Here is a 19,407-nt window from a genome sequence, read left to right as displayed (position 1 = left end):
ACTATCTAATCTATGAGGTGATGGATCTAACTTTTTTTGCTTTGAAAATGGAAAATTTTGTAAAGAGTGAAAAAGTGAGACGAACTTTGAGTTTTTCTTGAATTCGTCGTTTTTGGCCGATGAAATGCTTATGTATCCTCTACTGCACCTATAAGTGACTTGTGAGAATACATGGCATAGGCAATTGAGCTTGTAGAGTTGGTTTTGGTTCATAACTTCTATTATTTTTAAATGGTGACTTTTGGAGACGAACTTAGTAGAAATGACTCTTGTTGAACTAAAGTCTTATGAATCTTTTGTGAATGGTCACATATGACTAAATGATTGTATTTGAATGATTGCGGAAGGATGAGAATGATGTTTATCATAAATTGTTGTGTTATTCCATTTTACTTGGTTTATGTGATGCAAATGGAAATGAATTGTAAATCGATGTTGATGTATGTTGATGACTCTTATTTGATTGTGATTGTTGAATGTGTGGACACGTATACTTGATAATGCAGTTGTTGTTGAGGTAGTCAATGTAATTGGAGGTGTACTTTTACATTGTCGTTGTTATGTTGAAGTTGTGCATTATCGGGTCGTTGTTGTATGTCCATGCATCATGATCATGTTGAGTCATATGTTGAAATGTAAAAGGAGGTGTACTTTTACATAGTTGTTGTAAGAGGAGGTGTACTCTTACATAGATGTTCAGTTGGCATCTAATGACTGTTGTTGATTTGGTACCACATGCATATATGTGTCGAGTATAGGCGCATTGCATATTGAAATGTTATCTTGTTGTTGCATGTGAATGATGATTGTTGATGATAAGTGTGTTTGATGAATACATACTTGTGACTTGATGAATTGTGCATTGATGAAATAGTGAAATGTTGTGATCTAGGTGGATTGGTGTATATGTACATTGGTGGACCTTGTTGATGGTTGTAAATAATTGAACTATGTTCTAATTGCATGTCTTACTTGTTTGTGCTTATACACTTGGCGAATCTACTTGATGATAATTAATTTGATGATAATGATGAGATGAGAATTGTATATGTATATATATATATATATATATATATATATATATATAATGTGGAGATCTCTTTGTTGATGATGATTTACTTGCTTATAACTTTGAAATGATGAATTGTACTTGTTGAGTTAAGTATGCTAAGTGAAGAATGAGGTGAGTAATCCTTTCATTGATTTTTATTGATAAATGATGAGATTGTGTCGATGTCTTGATTAGAGATTGAATATGTCTGATATGCTATGATAGCTTGAGGTGCAAGTAATGGGGGATATTAATCATGTGATGCTAGTATTCTAGGAGGGATGGTTATGTATGTGTGATATGTATGAATCCTTGAATGTTATGTTTTCGTATGGATTATGATTAATGTAATACTTACCCCCAGTGGTTTCGACCGCCTACCTGTCTGTATGGATGGGTAGACGTTGTGCAGGACTAGACGCTTGGTGAGTTTGCTTGTTGGATGTTTGGACGACGGGAGCTTTCTCCGTTGTCGTGTCAGTGTCGTAGTATCTAGGCTCTGATTAGGCTTAGTGTCTATTTGTTGTTTTGGATTCTGTTGCTATGTTGTTGCTATTGTCCACTTGTCGGACTTGGAGTATTTTCATATGGGGATATATTTGACCATGACATGTATATGTTGAAGTTTATGATTTTAATTCCGCTGTGACCGTTGAAATATTATATATATGCATGACATTAGTTGGTTTTATTTTGAGACGTAGCATCTATTTCTAGAATATTTCTGATGTATTCGCGCGTTTAACATTATTTTTTACTCACGTTTGTTACATTTATTTTAAGAGATAGGATCAATTAACACCAAGGTGTCAAATTAATTTTGACACCAAATCTCAACCCTTTATTAAAATTTGATGAATGACTCATAATAATTCATTCAATTATCTCACGTGTAGTGATGGGAATAGGTCAGGCCAGACCAGACTTTTTTCTTGAATAGAGAAGGCCTAGGCTTTTTTTAAAGCCTATTTAGCTTAAAAGGCCAGGCCATAGGCCTCTCAAAAAGCCTCTTAAGCCTATTAGGCCGGCCTATTTAAGTAATTTGAATAATATTATTTATTATTATATTATATTTTGTACTTTGAATTAAAATATAAATTTGTAAACTTGTTCAATAATTTAAGCTTTATAAGTATACATTAGTTTTTTGCATATATAAATGTATTATTATAAACTAGAATAGAAATATGATACAATATATAGTCGAATTCCCTAAAATCTCGTGTTGATTATCAAAAGAGAGTTTAATCTAATTGAACTATTAGTTTGTTAGTCCATTTAAACTTAGATCACATTGCTTATTTAAAGATGTTCATAAGATATAGGCTTTTAAACAGGCTAGCAGGCCGTATCAGACTTTCAGAAAGCCAGGCTCAGGCCTAAAAAGTAGGCCTATGACAGGCCGCAGGCCAGGCTTAGGCTTTAGAAAAATATGACAGGCCAGGCTTAGGCCTTGCAAAGCCTAGCTCGGCCTAGCCTATTCCCATCCCTACTAACGTGACTATAATAATTTCCACTTTTGTCATTTTGTGTCATCGTCAATCTCTAGTTGTTCCTGATGACTCATAACAAAAAAACGGATCCTAATAGTAATAATGAGTAATTAATGAGATGAATTTGCAGAGAAAACAAATACATCAAGGGTCATACAGAAGTATGCACATGATATGCTTGGGAAAATTCCACCTCCTATTTATTTTTGAATATACATTTATGTTAATCTAATAAGGACTTGAAATTGGAGTTGAAGCAAGAGGCAATGGTAGGATTATCAACAATGAAAATACTTCAAGAGGCATTTGTAATTGACTTTATTGTGAAATTGTATTATATATTGTGGTTATTTTTTTATATTGATCGATTGTCATTCATGACTTATTCTTCTCCTAAAAAAAGTATTTCTTAATAAATTATGAATCTCTAATTTATATAGAGGCAAAGGTTTGAATCGATGAAGGCAAGTTGAGATGAGCCGAGAAATTAGAGGATGAAATAGGTGATTTAAGATTTTTTATTTGTAGAAGGCAAGATGAGATTTTTATGTCATGCGAGGATTAAGTATTAATTATAAACCTTTAGATCAAATAAAAGTAAAGGGATGAGATTTGGTGTCATTTGATCCTTTTTGAAGGAAAGGAGTTTACATCATTTCATTAATTAAAATGTGTTCAATATAATTTGGTATTTCTACCAAAATCTGGAAACTAGCTGAGGATGTGGCCACCTTAACTAATCTATGGGCTGGCTCATTTGCTTGTCTCCTCACAAACTCAACACTAGAGTTAACATAGTATTGTTCAAAGATAGTTTTACAATTATGAATTATCATCCCAAATTCTGTAACATCCTGATGTAACTGATGAACCCATTCTAAAGCTGATAACAGTCCAAGAGCTTCGCCAACATGTACCTCACAGACTGGAGTAAACCATTCAGTTTTTGCCAAAACAAAAGTGTTTGTATCATCTCTTAAACAAACTCCTATTCCCACTATATTAGAAAGCTGAGAGAAAGAAGCATCAATATTGCACTTAAATCTTCCTTCAGCTGGCTTGATCCATTTCACATTACCTTCTTGTCGCAGCTGTGCACAAGATGTATTACAAATCCTACGTGCATCTTGCCAATCATGAAGCATAACTTTTGCTCTCTCAACAACATAAACTGGAGCATCAATTACCTCATTCCACACTCTGTTGTTTCTTTGTTTCCATATACTCCACAACATACAACAAAATAAAGCTGCATCGTCCTTAGATAAATCTTGTAATGCTTTGAAGATAATATTCTTGATATCCATATCTTGTTGTAGCAAAATAGAAATAGAAGAAAAGAAAGGAAGCATACTCCAAACATTTAAGTTACTTGGACATTGAAAAAATAAATGAAGTGTATCCACATTGCTTACCGTACACAGTGTACAATTCATAGGGCATGTAACTCCTTTATCTTTTAGACGTACACGAGTTGGTAAGCAATTCCTACAAATTCGCCACATAAAATTTTTTACCTTTGGAGGAACCTTGAGCTTCCAAATTAGATTCCAAGAGCCTTGTACCTTGAAATAGGATGTATCAAGTAATTCTTGCACACAAAAACGGTATGCACTACGAATAGAGTATTTGCCATGATTTTCTTTTTTCCAGATGAGTCGATCTGCAGTCACTGATGGGTAGAGTGGTGTGTTCACTATATGTTCAACTACCTGGTGATCAAAAATTGACTGCAGGAAAGGTAGATTCCATTCCTTGCGGTCATGTAGCATGCAATCAGAGACTCTTAAATCAGCTAGAGGAAAATCTTCATCAGCATGTGGGATAAGTGTAATATCATTTGCAATCCACTTGTTATACCAAACCGAGATATCATCACCATCGCCTATCCTCCATCTGCTTCCAGCTTTGAGAATAAATTTAGAATTACATATGCTATGCCATACAAAGCTAGGCTTATGTCCTCAAGTCGACTCAAAGAAATTATACATGGGATAATATCTTGCCTTATAAAGTCTAGCTACCAACGAATCAGGATTTGTCATAAGTCTCCAGCCTTGTTTTCCTAACATAGCTAGATTAAAGGTAGGTAGATTTTTGAAACTCATACCTCCATCATTCTTGTGCATAGACAGTTTATCCCAAGAAAGCCAGTTAATACCTCTACTTTGACCTCCTGAATGGCCCCACCAAAAGGAATTCATCATTCTTTCAATTTCATCATAAAGAGAGACATGGAGAGTGAACAAACTCATAAAGTAGGTAGGGATAGACTGAAGCACAGAATTGATGAGAACTTCACGACCGACTTTTGAAAGACTTTTACTACTCCATGAATTTATCTTCTTCCAAATTCTATCCTTAATAAAGCTGAAGGTAGATTTTTTGCTCCTGCCTATCATAGAAGGGAGCCCCAAATATTTACCAGTACCTAGAACAGCCTGTACACCCAAAATACTTGCAATGTTATTATGATCTGTAGTTAGAACATTTCTACTACAAAAAATCTTTGATTCTTGGAGGTTCACTGCCTGACCAGAAGCTTTCTCATAGGTAGATAAAATGGCTTGCATTTTACTTGCTTAGTCCACATTGGCTCTAAAAAAGAGAAAACAATCATCAGCAAATAAGAGGTGAGATATAATTGGAGCATTATTACAAATTTTGACACCATTGATTTCACCCCTCGCTTCATCTTTTAGAATAAGAGCAGAAAGGCTTTCAACACAAATAATAAACAAATACGGGGATAAAGGGTCTCCTTGTCTCAAACCTCTTCCTGGGATAATTTGACTTGTGGCATTACCATTAACAAGCACAGAGTAATCCACCGTTTCAACACACATCATAATCAATTTAACCCATTGATCAGAAAACACCATCTTTGTCATAACCCCTTGAAGATAACTCCAATCAATCTTGTCATACGCTTTGCTAATATCAAGTTTTAAAGCAACATCCCCTTTCTTACCTTTAACCTTTGATTTCATGTAGTGAATTATTTCAATAGCAGCCATGGCATTATCTAAGATAGATCTCCCATGCACAAAAGCTGATTGACTATCTGAGATGCATTTATCCAATACTAATTTCAATCGGTTTGCTAAAACTTTGGCAACAATCTTATAAACCACATTACACAAAGCAATAGGCCTTCAATCCTTCATTGAGACTTGGGAGTCTCCTTTTGGAATAAGAACAATATTAGTCATATTCAAGTTAGAGGGAAAAGTACCTGTCGAGAGTCATTCACAGCATTGAGAAAAAATTTCTTCTCCACAACTTCCCCAAAATTTCTGAAAAAAACCAGGATTGAATCCATCTGGTTCTGGACATTTATCCGGCTTCATAGAAAAAATGGCCTCCTTGAATTCGTCTATCACAAAAGGTGATGTCAACAAAGTGTTGTCTTCCAAAGATATAGATTCATGAATGACATCAATAACCGGTTGAATGTCGTTGTTTTGAGCTTGGAATAGATCAACAAAGTAATCACGTGCAACCTCACAAAGTTTGTCTTCATCAGAGACACGATTATTGTTGACATCAATGAGACAAGTAATATGATTCACTTTCCTCCTTGAGGATGTTGCTGCATGAAAGAATTTAGTATTGAGGTCTCCGTCTCATAGCCAATATGATTTAACGCGTTGACGCCAAAATGCATCTTCTTGCACAAGAAGTTGATTCATTCGATTCATGAGAGAATTAAAAGAATTGATGTTGTCAATGTCCACTTGACTCCGCATGACATCAAGTTTCTTACGACAATCATCAATGTCTCGTCGGAATTGTTGAAAATGATTTCTATTCCAACTCAAGAGATCCATTGCACACATATCCAATCTTTTAATATTTAAATTAAATTTATTCTTATATATTTGTTACATGTGTTATTTGTATTTAAAATAAGAGTATATTTGAAAAGAAAAGTCCAACCCAAAAGTGTCGAAAGGAGTAGTTTTCTTTATATATAGTATAGATATATATATTAAAATTTTCTAACCATTAATAATATCAATCAATTGTCTATCTTTTAATCAATATTTTATGAAAGCTAATCATTTGAAACATTTTTTTTTTTACTTTTTCTGCCTTTTGTAACAAAATATCTCTTTTATTTAATTGTAGTAAACAAACTAATTTTTTTTAAAAAAATATTTTATTACGATAAAGAAACATAAAATAGATTTTGATTTTTTTATAAAATGTCAAAAAAAATCTCTAAATTATTAAATGTTAAAATAATTTTTATTCTATTCTGTAACAAACAGATACTATTGGACCGTTTGTTGTAACTTAAACAAAAATCTCTTTAAATAGCATTGCATTTGTTTGTTATAGTTTTTTTTTAAACCAATATCTACAAAAAAAATTCTAAAAACAGTTTCAAATAATTTTTTTTGTTTTTGTTAAAGAAAGTTTCAAATAAAAAAGATATTAAGAGTAGCTTTTCAAAATATATTTTTTCTATAGGGGGATAAAATAAGTATCAAAATATGAAGGTAATTACGTAACTAAAATTCATTTTTTTTTGAAGAAGCTAAAATGGAATTTATTAAAATCACAATGAATCCTAACAAGCACAAAGAATGCTAGAATATGATTCGTAACATAGCAAAATAGTACAAAGGAAACAACCACCACACAAAAAACATCAAACACCTATGTTTTTCTAACATCCACAAACTCAGCACCCGCAAACTCGCAAACTCGGCACCCGCAAGGAACAACACCGCCACAGCTACAATACCAAAACCACCACCATAACCTCCTCTTACTACCATACCTGAGACTTGCCTCTCCACCAACACCACCTTCACTTCCACCCCAATTCAAATCTTCCACCACAAAAACCACCATGAGCCACCACCATCACGCCACAACCACCATGAAATCTACCATGAAAACCAACATACACACCCATAAAAACCAGCCAAAACTACCACCACGGCCACCACCACAACTGCACCGGTGGACCCTTGGAATCAACCACTGCCACCACCACTTACAACCACACAAAATTAGCACCTACTATGACCATCGCGCGAGCCACCACACAACCACCCATAGCCATCACACAACCTCAATAAAACCCCCTCTTGATCAGCTCCAGTCCACCATGAAATCCGACGTCAGATCCGAGTCCAAAATTTCGACCACGATACCATCCAAACCACGCCCATACAACCACGACAAACCACCATCACCGACCCACCCGTGAACCACAACTACCTAGAAAATAACCACCTTAAAACCACCACAAAAACGCCACTTTAAACCACCACATCACCATCACCAAACATCCGCCTTCCGCCACTTTATGTTATTTTTTTCATTTCAATATTCTGTATTTTCGTATGGGTATTTCTTTTTTCTACTGAGAATAAAGAGTGAAAAATACTCATTTATTTTTTAGTACGTTTTGATTTTATTTAACTATACTTTGTGGCATAAAAAAAACGATGTTGAACATTTTCATTTGGCAAGCAACAAAAAAAAACCTAAATTTATGATTTTATCATTTTATTAATATAATTATTGTTTTTTGTTGCTTTGAAAAAAAAATGAAAAAGTATGTATTTTTAAAATATTTTATAAAAAAAAAGAATTTTTGTAGGTGGGGGTGGGCGCAGGGCCGGGAAACCCATCCCCAATGAGGCGGGGTTGGGTGTTTAATTTTTACCCTCGATATGGTTTGAGGACGGGGGGCAGGGGCCGGTGCATGGAGGCGGGGGTGGTAATGCTTAAACCCGCCCCGTTGCCATGCCTATATACTATTATCATCATGGATGATAATGGATTTCTTTGTTTTTTTTTATGGCTCACTTGGTCTCTGTGATAATTATCTTAAGACATAACTTGTAAGACCTAGGTTCAAAGCTGGCAAACAAATATGGGAGTGAATGGATGATAATGGATGTCCACGGAAATATATAGTATAGTTAACTTTTTCTATTTGATAAAAATGATAATTTTGTCGTTCTCCCATTCGTATAAATATCAGTTACACGAGTATTAGTGGATATTGAGGTATGTACTATTTGCAAATATAAATGTGTAAAATGACTCTTTATACAAAAAATGCATTATTATAAAATAATTAAATTTATCTAGAATTTATTCCTTAAATTTTATTATTAACAATTATGGCATTGATGATCATTTTACAACCGTTCCATGTGAGATTTGGACAATGTCTTTTGGCTCTTGCCACTGAGCTGACCCTTCTTAGACTTATTCCTTCTCTTTTGATAAGACAAAAATATCATATCACATACTTTCACTTTGACAACAAATTATACTAATCAAACAAAAATCATTAATTAAGAAATCCACTTATATTTTATTTCAAGATGAGAAGATTTTTATTTAAATATACAAAAATTGTATAACTTTACTAATTTAATAGCGGATACGGATTTTTGTGAGTCCAAGTGCTTAAAAAGTGTTATTTTATTCAATATTTGTTAATAATTTTACTAAATCATGTTAATTTCATCTGTCTATGCATCTATTAATTTACATGAACTTAGAATATGGTTTATATTATTATATGCATGTGTACCCATGAATATATTCGTCTCGTACCGGTCTGTGGTGAATTATTTACGGATACCATGCATTAATTTTAGACATCTTTAATCATATGTATATCCCAGGCAACGCCGGATAAATACACTAGTATGGTTATAAATATAAATATGGAAAGTTATTGAAATTCAAATGCTTGAGAATGCTATATAGAAGGTTACTGAAATCCAAATGCTTGAGGATTACAAACAAATTTAGGATTACAAACAAATTTATTATCACTATAAATTACGGATTTTTGTGAGTCCAAGTGCTTAAAAAGTGTTATTTTATTCAATATTTGTTAATAATTTTACTAAATCATGTTAATTTTATCTGTCTATGCATCTATTAATTTACATGAACTTAGAATATGGTTTATATTATTATATGCATGTGTACCCATGAATATATTCGTCTCGTACCGGTCTGTGGTGAATTATTTACGGATACCATGCATTAATTTTAGACATCTTTAATCATATGTATATCCCAGGCAACGCCAGATAAATACAATAGTATGGTTATAAATATAAATATGGAAAGTTATTGAAATTCAAATGCTTGAGAATGCTATATAGAAGGTTACTGAAATCCAAATGCTTGAGGATTACAAACAAATTTATTATCACTATCAATATTTTCTTATTTCCGTTATTTTTTGTGGTGGTTAGAGTTCGAATCTCAAACCTTTCATTTTTTTTGGTGATGGTCTGTAACACCCACACTAGACGTATCTAGAAAGTCTAGCATGTGCATTAGTTTAGTACTGGATACATTAAAGCTTACAACAATAAAACTTCAAATGAATGTTTATACAACAACATGCGTTCTTACTAGAGGTTACATCTTAAGCTTTCCTAATACATCATGTATACATCCTTGAAGATCCACATCATCCGATTTCGGGTACGAACCAACACTTGTCGCAGCATCCATTCAGCTACTAGCTTGCAACCATCCTGATATCTGAAACAAATAAGGATTGGGATGAGACATAATATCTCAGTGAGTTCCACCTAACCCTAGGCTATAGGCAACCTCTGGGGAAAAACCTATAGTCGCCACGTGTCTACAATACAACCTGCCGGTTGATTATACGTGTGTGGAGTCTTGCTTCCCTAGACGGTAGTGCATGTTAGACCCGTCATAGGCTTATCTTACTTGTTATAGGCTTCTCTTCTTATACGTGCCATGACGGTTAAGGGGAAACTAAAACCGCAATGCCAAGATACTATCTACGCATCATGGCCTTCACTTGCTAAGTCATGTCACGACTCTAAACCGGACGATTAGGGGAACCTAAGATCGCCATCGGTATAACTCACTTAACTTGCTTACTTTGCTTACTTAAATAAGATGTATCTAATAAACTTCCTTAGTCTTGCCACAAAAGTGACTCTTTCTAGCTTGCTAGCTCTTGACTTTCTACTTCTATATTCTTTCTAGTTCTTGACAGTCTATGCCAAGGCTCTATGACATAACACACATAACTGTATGATGAATATGCATAGTCAACTTCATTGATTATGTTAGCGTGTAACAAACAATTATCTTGAATTCATTTTATGGATTAGTCCCGAGTGGAGTAACCCCGGAAGATAATCCCTTACTACCGGTGAAATGCTTAGCAAGAGCGCACCGGACTCCCTTAGTGAACGTGCGGGTCCCTTACGGCTTACCCCGTTCCCCTTGGAGAACCTTTTATATCCAACCTTGGATGGAATACAAAAGACACGTCACCTTAGCTTAGTGAAATCCGGCTCCCTTGCGGCTTAACCATTCCCCTTAGGGAACCCCTTGAATCCAATTTGGATAACAAGAGACATGACACTCTTTCTTACTTTCTTATAAGCCTTAGTCTTATGCATGAGAAATAAACTTAAACATGCTATCTCTTTTACCTCGGACCCTTAAACGATCCCACTAGAGGTAAGCTTAATGCTTGCTTAACTTACTTTGTGAACGGATATAAATCGATTCACATCTTACCATACTCGTATGGCACTTAACTTCTATGCGAAGAGATTACACTTCGCGTCTCAATATTCTAGAGATTGATACTTAACTTACTAGTTCTCAACAACTATGTCGAGGCTTTAGATTTCCCTTTTCTTAATGGTTGACTTGCTACCCGTTTCTTGACATAATTTCTCTCATATGCCATGCCTTACTAACATGCTTAATACTTGCTCATTTATCATAAGAAATTTTGCTTACAATGATCATTATTTAGGAGCTTGGTTTGAGGGGTTTACTTCTATAAAAAGACTGCACGAAGGATCCAGAACGGAAAACACCGAATCTGCCAGAACAAGCAAGCAGTACCAGAAGGCACCACTTACTCGCCACTGCGAGTTGCCTTACTCGCCACTGCGAGTTACATTACTCGCCACTGCGAGTTGGTTGCGAGCAAACCTTCAGAACTGCCATTTTGCTCGCCATGGCGAGTAATAGCTTGCTGTGGCGAGTTATGACAGTCCAGAACTTGTGAAAATGGTATTTTAAGCCCAAAAACCTCAAACCAAGTGTCTCTAAGCATATTGGTACATATTTGATCATAGATTACATGTAAAACATTCATATGGCAAGTATTAACACATTTAGTAAGCATGACAAGGAAAGGGGCAACTAAACTAATACATAAGCCCTAGAATTTTCATAACTTTCATAATAATCTATCAAGGCATAAACATGAATCCCAAGGGTGGGAAAACTATCTATGGAACTCACCTAAAAGATTACACTTGATTCCCACAAGCTTCCAAGCATCAACTTCACTTCATGCCTCAAAACCCTAGCTTTGGTCCTTGTTGCTTTCTTGTTCAAACCAACTCACTCTTGTTGTTCTCTTGCAATCCATATCATCTTTATCCTTGCTAGTTCATCTCAAATCCATCCCAAAGCTCTATTCAACAAATCCTAGTTCTTGATTGACCAACATCCAAGGCCTTAGCTCACCAATCAATCTTCAAATCATCTTTCTCTTTGTTTCTTAACCATGAAGAACCCATAACTTGCACAAGATCATGCTTCAATCCCAACTTGACCAAAACCCTAACCTTAATCTCTTCTTAGGTGAGGAAATAGAAAACCCAAACAAGACCAAGCTTCCATAAACTTAAGAGACCAAGAGAAGCAAGAATCTAGAAGTTACCATGGAAGGAAAAAGTTTGGAAAGGATTGGTGTTGAGAGGAAAGAGATCGATGGAGAGGAGGGAGGAGAAGAGAGAGCAAAAACTCTTTCTCTAACTTAGAAAGAGAAAGAGATAAGAAGAATAAGATATTTTGGCCAAACACCAAATAAATATCCTTCCTCCTGTGAAACTACCAAATTGCCCTTGCCTTAAACGTGTTATATCCATCTTTGATACTTACTCCGTAATAAGCTAATACTACGTAATAATATTCTCCATTAACCTTTCTTTCAAAATAAGTTCTCTGGGTCGATCGACTGATACAGTTCTGATACTGACAGGCGGAATGTTACATGGTTGGGGTTTGAACCCCGGACCTTGCATATATTATACATTGTCCATACCAACTGAGCTACGCTCACAAGGACTCAAACCTTTCATTTATTATTATGCGTTGTCTTGCCAACTGAGCTAAGCATTTCAGTTATTTTTTTAAAATGACTCTAGTTAAGGACTGAGGTAGTATTTTATAAATATTTTCTTTTTGGATGTTTATGTCACAATTTCTTTTTGTAAAAATAAACTCTTCTTAGCATCATAAACAATAAGAAGTTGGATTGACACTTGATCTCGACTCATTTCCCCGGAAAACGCCACCGGAGTACATCGCCGGTTTCCATCAACAGCGAAAAACTCATCCAGGTATTCATTTTCACAATTCGCGACATTGATTTTACCATAATGCCCTTAATCTTGCCGAATCCATCCATAATTTCTGTGCTTAATCTAATTTTTGGTTTATTATCAGTGACGATTGAAGAAGAATGCAATTCTTTGGTGGTTCTGAGATAAGTCCGTCACCGCCTGCGCCGACGGCATCGGGAAACAATGGACATATGTTGTATGTGTTCAATAGGAATGGTATTTGCTTGCTTTACAGAGAGTGGAATCGTCCCCTGCATACGTTGAATGCTCAACAAGATCATAAGTTGATGTTTGGTTTGCTTTTTTCGCTTAAGTCGTTAACCGCCAAAATGGATCCTACTAGGTATGATTTTGATGATTACGTGTTCATTGATTTCCACATGTACTGTTACTATGATTTGTTTAGAAATGCACGAAGTAACATGTCACAGTAATTTGAATGAAGAATGCTTAGGGCCTGTTTGGATTGATTTATTTGAGCTTATCTATTGGTATAAACATTTGTGTTACTGTCTGGGATAATTTATGAAAACAGCTTATGATGTGTTCATAGAGCTGTTTGGATCGATTTATTTGAGTTTATATACTGGTATAAGCATTTGTAAAACTGTTTGGGATAATTTACAGAAATAGTTTATGACATGTTCATAAGCTGTTTTCAGCTTATTTCCGTCAGCTATCTAGGATAGCTTATGAAAATAACTTATAGATTATACGAGAACAGCTCGAACTTTATTTTACATTGTGTTATAGAAATAGTGTATTAATAAGTGCTTATTTGTGGCCTAGTCCATACATAGCTTGCTTTGCCTTTAAATGGGGCCCCTAATAGTGGACAGTGAGATTGGTCCCTCTGGGTTAGACGGTCCTTGGGTCGGATACCGAGTTTCCAGAATGGAAAAAAGTGCTTATCTGATAAGCGGTTATGCTATAAGCTGCAAAATGAGTTGTTTATCTAAACAGGGCCTTATGCTTTTATATTCTTAGGGTATGTATGGTTTATAGTTTTGCAGTGTTGTAAAGTAAGGGTTATATGGGTGCTATAGCGTAGCGGAATTTTAACAAATTGTTGTTTTGTGATACACGATTTAGTACAAATTGTTGTCAAATAGCGGCTATAGCAACACTATATAGCATTGTAGTAGAATTTTAACAAACAAGCATTTTACGTGTTTTCAATTGAAAAGACTGAATTGTACTTTTGGAACCAGAGTAATGATAGAGTTTCTTTGTGACAAACATGTGTCTGGCGAGTGAAGACAAACGAACACCAACGACTAACCAAGCATATTATTATTTAGTGAAAGGAATACTGATGAAAATATATGATGCGGTGTTGTGAAATTCGCTAGATTGCCTTTCAAGTTATCATTTATCAGTCTTAAAGTCTTTACAGAAATGGACTCTCGAGGATAGCTTTTGCAGAATTAATTATTTTCTTATGCAATGCATGTAAAAAGCTTATTATTGATAAAAAGGAATAGCTATTCGCGACAGACCTGTGGTTTAATATGTAGATTAAGATTGAGCCTGTAAATGCCACAATGGACATGCTTATTTACTCCATGCCGTGCTAAAATGTAAAGATAAGTTGATGTTGTGTGATGTTCCTTGACTTCCTTCATAATAACGAGGCAACATGCCTACAAAGACTACTTTTGGTTAATTCAATCATTAGGAATTTAATAGGATAATTGTTTATTTTGAGGCTTCTGACATTCTTTATCCCTATTCTTCTAGTTTTCTCAGATCGCTTACATTCCCATCACATGAGTATTTTATTCTTTGCACATTTAATATTTGATTATCTTTGGTTGTTTATTGTCACAAGCACATCAATGATCAACAATTCATGGGTTTTATGATAGATATTTTGTGTAATTATTCATAAGTCTAATTCATTTTGCTCCAACGTATTGTGCAGTGCCGAGAAAGGAAACCTTGGCGTACCTCAGTTACCTGGCCAAGGTTGTTCATTTCACAGTTTTCGCACTAATACATACAAACTTAGTTTCATGGAAAGTCCTTCTGGAATAAAGGTAAGATGCAGCTACATATGTGTTTCCTTATAGGTTATTATTAGATTCTTGTGGATGCAGTCACTGCCTAATGCCTATTCATTGGTTAATGCAGCTATTTGGAACTTATTCTGTATTTATCTGTAATATATGCTAATTACATTTTCTGTTAGAAATATGTTAGGTTTGTTAACCTCAATATCTTAGCTGTGAATGAAAAATTTAAGTGACAGAGAACATGAAAAAGAAGAGAAAAAGATATAGTGAAAGAAATTTTAAATGCGTGTTTCTTTGGAAGGACCCACCAAAAACAATCTTTCCTTCTGTTAATTTGAAGTTCCAAACAAGGAAAGCTCAATTCCCCAAAATCTTTCCATCCCTTGTGGTATCTTTCCCTCTACTTTCACCTATTCCGAAAAAGTTTGCAACTGCCATCTCCTCTAGCAAACCATTTTAGATGTTTTAAGATATTGTAACACTCCCCCTCAGGGCTTACTGAGCTTTAAGCTTAATACAAATATTCCCACTATGTAACAACTGAGGCAACGGCATGAGTTTGCATAAGTCTTAAACTGTCGATCTTCTAAAGTGGCTTTGGGCACTCGCAAGCACATCTTAATTCACAAGAGCTTAATTGTTCTGTGGTTGCTGGTGGGGTTTAGATCATTAGGGCTTGGTAGTGTATGTTCAGTTGTTTCACCAGCTGAGGGGCTTGGTGTCAAGGACTGCTGGGAAAGCAACAATTACTGTCGGCAGCTTAAGGGAGGTGACAAAAGGGTTTGGAATTGCGGAGAATAAGTTTTTCTCTTCACTCTGAAATTTATTTCAACCCCCCTCCCCCTGTTTATCCACAGGCATCGCTCATGTATGTTATCTGACAGAAGAAAAGATGTAGGTTTTAAAAGAGAGAATACATAACATTTGGTTTTTCTGATATTTGAGGTTCAGAAAATGGTTAAAGAGAGATATAATTGATACCTTACATTTATTATTTTATGAGAAAACTAAAATGAGTGGTCATCGAAGTCATACGTTATTGGTTTATACAATATGCATTTGGCATCACATCATAGGATTATGTTCCGCATGCGATTTTAACATGGGTGGCTAGATCCAAAGGGGTGAACGTGGTTAACAGGTTTATTATTTCTGGAAACCACAAACTTTTTTATTTTAATTTTTCATTCTTGTGCTTGGGGGGTGGGGGGGGGGGGGGTGGACTAATATGGTCCCAATAAAAATAAACCAGGGACGAACATGGATATTTACTTTAGAGTTGCGAATAAGCATAAATGGTTAGAACAAGTTCATATATATTTTATCAACTCATTCAGAAATCATTTATTACAGTTATTGAATATTTTAAACAACGTACGTGCTTGATACTAGATGGAAGTGACCTAAAATTGGAAGGAAGATATCAGAAAGATAAATAAATGAAGATAAATAATAATTTACGCTTGGTAAGAATTTCAATAGTAAGAAATGAAGCTGACATTGCTGTCATTTCAAAACCATCATTAACTAACTTTTTGTGCTATGGAAATGAGATCAATTTTTGTTTGTGAAGATAAAAGGTTAGAACTCTATTTTTAAAATAGGCAATTTTTATACAGATTTAGTCTATGAAATACTACATTTAGCTTAATGATCAAGGTGCTATTTTCATCAATGACTTGGGCTCCTTCAAAAGTAAATGTGTTATTTTGGCAGTTCTTATGGATAGGATCCCAACCAGAGCCAATTTGTTCAGGCGTGATAACCGATCTAGCTGACTCGGTTTGTGCTCTTTGTGGGGTATCCACTGAGTCGGTTGATTATCTTTTTGTCACTTGTGGGCCTCAGAGGTGTGGACCATCTGGACAGCCTGTAAATGTAATGACCTTGTTTTCCAGTATAAGATCCAATTCTCTTCGTGGGTTTGGTTTTTTTGGGAGTCACCTTGGTTCTCCTTGTTATCACTATGAGTGGTTAGTGGAGCCTATCCTCTGCTGGAGCTGGTAGCAGTATGTGTGGGGGGATTGCATGGGTGTCTTTGAGTGGGGTCTTTTGAGTTTGTCTGCTGTTTTCCTGCGTCTTATCTTTCTGGTGGAGTTGGCTTGGTTCATTTCTTCCTTTGTTTTTGGGCACTAGGAGGGAGGGAGGCATGCGGTTTTTGTTTTGTTCTTGTTTAACTGTTGGTGGAGGGTGTTCTTCCTTTACGTTATTCTTATGGGGTTTTTTAGTTCTTTTGGTCACCTTTGGTGTTCCTTTTTCGTTGTACATTTGTTCTCTTTTCCAACGTATGTGAGTCTGAAATGGTTATAGGATTTGAGTAATCTACTCTTACGCCATCCGATAACAAAATGCTACGCGCTTCTACTGTGGAACAAGGGGAAACCTCGGCAAACTGGCAATACTCTTTTTTTTCTAAGCTCATGAAAAGATTCAGAAGCCGATGGTGGATACTGAAAACCGTATATAGGGTACTCGAATAAACCTAATTTAAGGAACAATTATACGAGGAGAAGTAAGAACAATAACAGAAACAAAAATATAAAGAATGACAGATGTATGATAGAAGAAAAACTGAGATGGCTGGAGAGTAATTCAAATAAGATTTACGGTGCTGCTATTTGAGTTAAATATGGTGCTGATGGGGAATGATGAGTAGGGTAAGTGAAAATATTATAATGAGTGGAGGGGATGTAGGAAAGCCTTTGAGGGACAAGGGAAAGGTAGAAAAGAAATAAAATTGTGAGATGAGTAAGCCTATCCTAAAGCTGGAACTGAGGAAAGTAGTCTAATGAGTAATGACTGAATAATATTTTTTTTGTGCTCCCAGTTCTTCCGTATGAAGTTGTGAGCTTCTGATTTACTTTCATGCTGTTATGATGCTATGATCTCTTTGTCTGGCGTTGGTTTGTCGGCACAATGGTAGTTGATAATTGAGTGAGGTAGATATCATTGAAATTATGCGAAGTAAAGAGAGGCATTACTATTTAAACTGGGAACTGTTTTTAAAATCAAACAGGTATGTTACAACAAGAAGTCACAAAAATTGTCATATTGGGCTTTCAGAAAAGCAATCAAAGAAGCACTATTCATATGTTGTTCCATATACTACTAATTGTATTGTAACACTGCCATGACTCCATGCAGATTATCTTGGTAACTCATCCTAGAACTGGTGATCTTCGGGAATCCTTAAAGTACATCTACAATTTGTATGTTGAATATGTTGTCAAGAATCCACTCTATACACCTGGATCTCCTATCAGGTAACATAATTTTTACTTCTGTTTAAGTGACATACTAGTCCAATAACAAATAAGAAGAAGGGCATTTTTTCTCTTTGCTTTTTTTTCTCATATTTATCATCCATTTTTTCTCATTTTTCAATGTTTTATTTTTTTCCTGCATCTAAATGGGTATTTTCCCCCCTTTCTTTTCATCCTTTTTTGTCTTTGCTTTTTCGAGTCATTATGAAAATGATAAAATTAGCATAGCAAAAGTAGGGAATTGGAGATTTTTAATTGTTTCTGGGTATTGAACTTCGAAAGTGTGATAAAGGCTGTTCATTATATACTTGTTGAACGAAAGGGGGATATAAAGACTGTTCAAAATATTCCTGTTGATGATGAAATTTGGCGAGGACCTTCTTTCTTTTGTTGGATCTCTGTGCTTTTGTTGTTTTTTACAGCTGCTTCATGTTATTATGCTGGGCACTCATATTCTTGATTCAATTTTTATGTATTGCTAAATAAGTGTATTCATTTTTTTCTTCTTCAATGTTAATGGGTTTATGGATTATTTTTTTTGTCTTGGAAGTTCATGTGGAAAGAAATAAACTTTTTTCAATGGTTTGATGGATTTTCATAGGTCTGAGCTGTTCAATACAACGTTGGACCAATATGTGAGAGGCATTGCATAGAAGCTGAGTGGTTCCTGTTTACCATCATTGATGATGAACTCATGTGTTGTAGAATGGCTTATTTTGCATGGTGATCACTGCATTATCAGTCACAGACTGTTGGGAAAGCCTCACGTTTGTGTTTGTGTTTAAGCAATAGATGGTGTGATAATGTTAGTACTTGATCAGAATTCATTGCCCAAAATTTAAACAAACAAGCTCTTAAATTTTATGTTGTCACTTGGTTACCTATGCATTGTTAACTCATTTTGGTTTTTGCTTTTTTCTTGTATATGGAGACTCTGTTTGACAAATCTAAACCGCAAGCTTATTGCGGATATCTTAAGTGTAAAAGTTTGTTTGAACAATATAGAGTTGTTTTGGTAATAATCGTTCTTAATTGAATTTAGCTTTTGCGGATTGTACGAAACTTTTTTCTTGTATATGACGACTATGTTTGACAAAGCTAAATCGTGACATTATTGTGGTTTGTTTCATTGTTATAGAGTTGTTTTGGTAATAATCGTTCTTAATTGAA

General features: G+C 35.1%; 1 protein-coding gene across 1 annotated transcript; it reads left to right on the top strand.

The window, feature by feature from the left end:
* Nucleotides 1-12,775: 12,775 nt before the first annotated feature.
* Nucleotides 12,776-19,407, top strand: LOC146929761 (uncharacterized). Its single transcript, XM_085701520.1, has 5 exons — nucleotides 12,776-12,956; nucleotides 13,063-13,302; nucleotides 14,884-14,998; nucleotides 18,119-18,237; nucleotides 18,839-19,407. Exons 2-5 carry the CDS (start codon nucleotides 13,079-13,081, stop codon nucleotides 18,888-18,890), a joined length of 510 nt encoding a protein of 169 aa, XP_085557646.1. The 5' UTR covers nucleotides 12,776-12,956; nucleotides 13,063-13,078; the 3' UTR covers nucleotides 18,891-19,407.

This window comes from Medicago sativa, chromosome 4, assembly GCF_051527215.1.
Source record: "Medicago sativa cultivar Bolivia chromosome 4, Bolivia_mono, whole genome shotgun sequence".
Classification (NCBI taxonomy): domain Eukaryota; kingdom Viridiplantae; phylum Streptophyta; class Magnoliopsida; order Fabales; family Fabaceae; genus Medicago; species Medicago sativa.
This window is presented reverse-complemented; position numbering and strand designations above follow the sequence as displayed.

Excerpts from the sequence above, each read along its gene's own strand:
- LOC146929761 (XM_085701520.1), top strand. The coding sequence starts at position 13,079 with ATGCAATTCTTTGGTGGTTCTGAGATAAGTCCGTCACCGCCTGCGCCG. Across the intron at positions 13,303-14,883 it reads GCCAAAATGGATCCTACTAG|TGCCGAGAAAGGAAACCTTG; the intron begins GTATGATTTTGA and ends CGTATTGTGCAG. Across the intron at positions 18,238-18,838 it reads ACACCTGGATCTCCTATCAG|GTCTGAGCTGTTCAATACAA; the intron begins GTAACATAATTT and ends GGATTTTCATAG.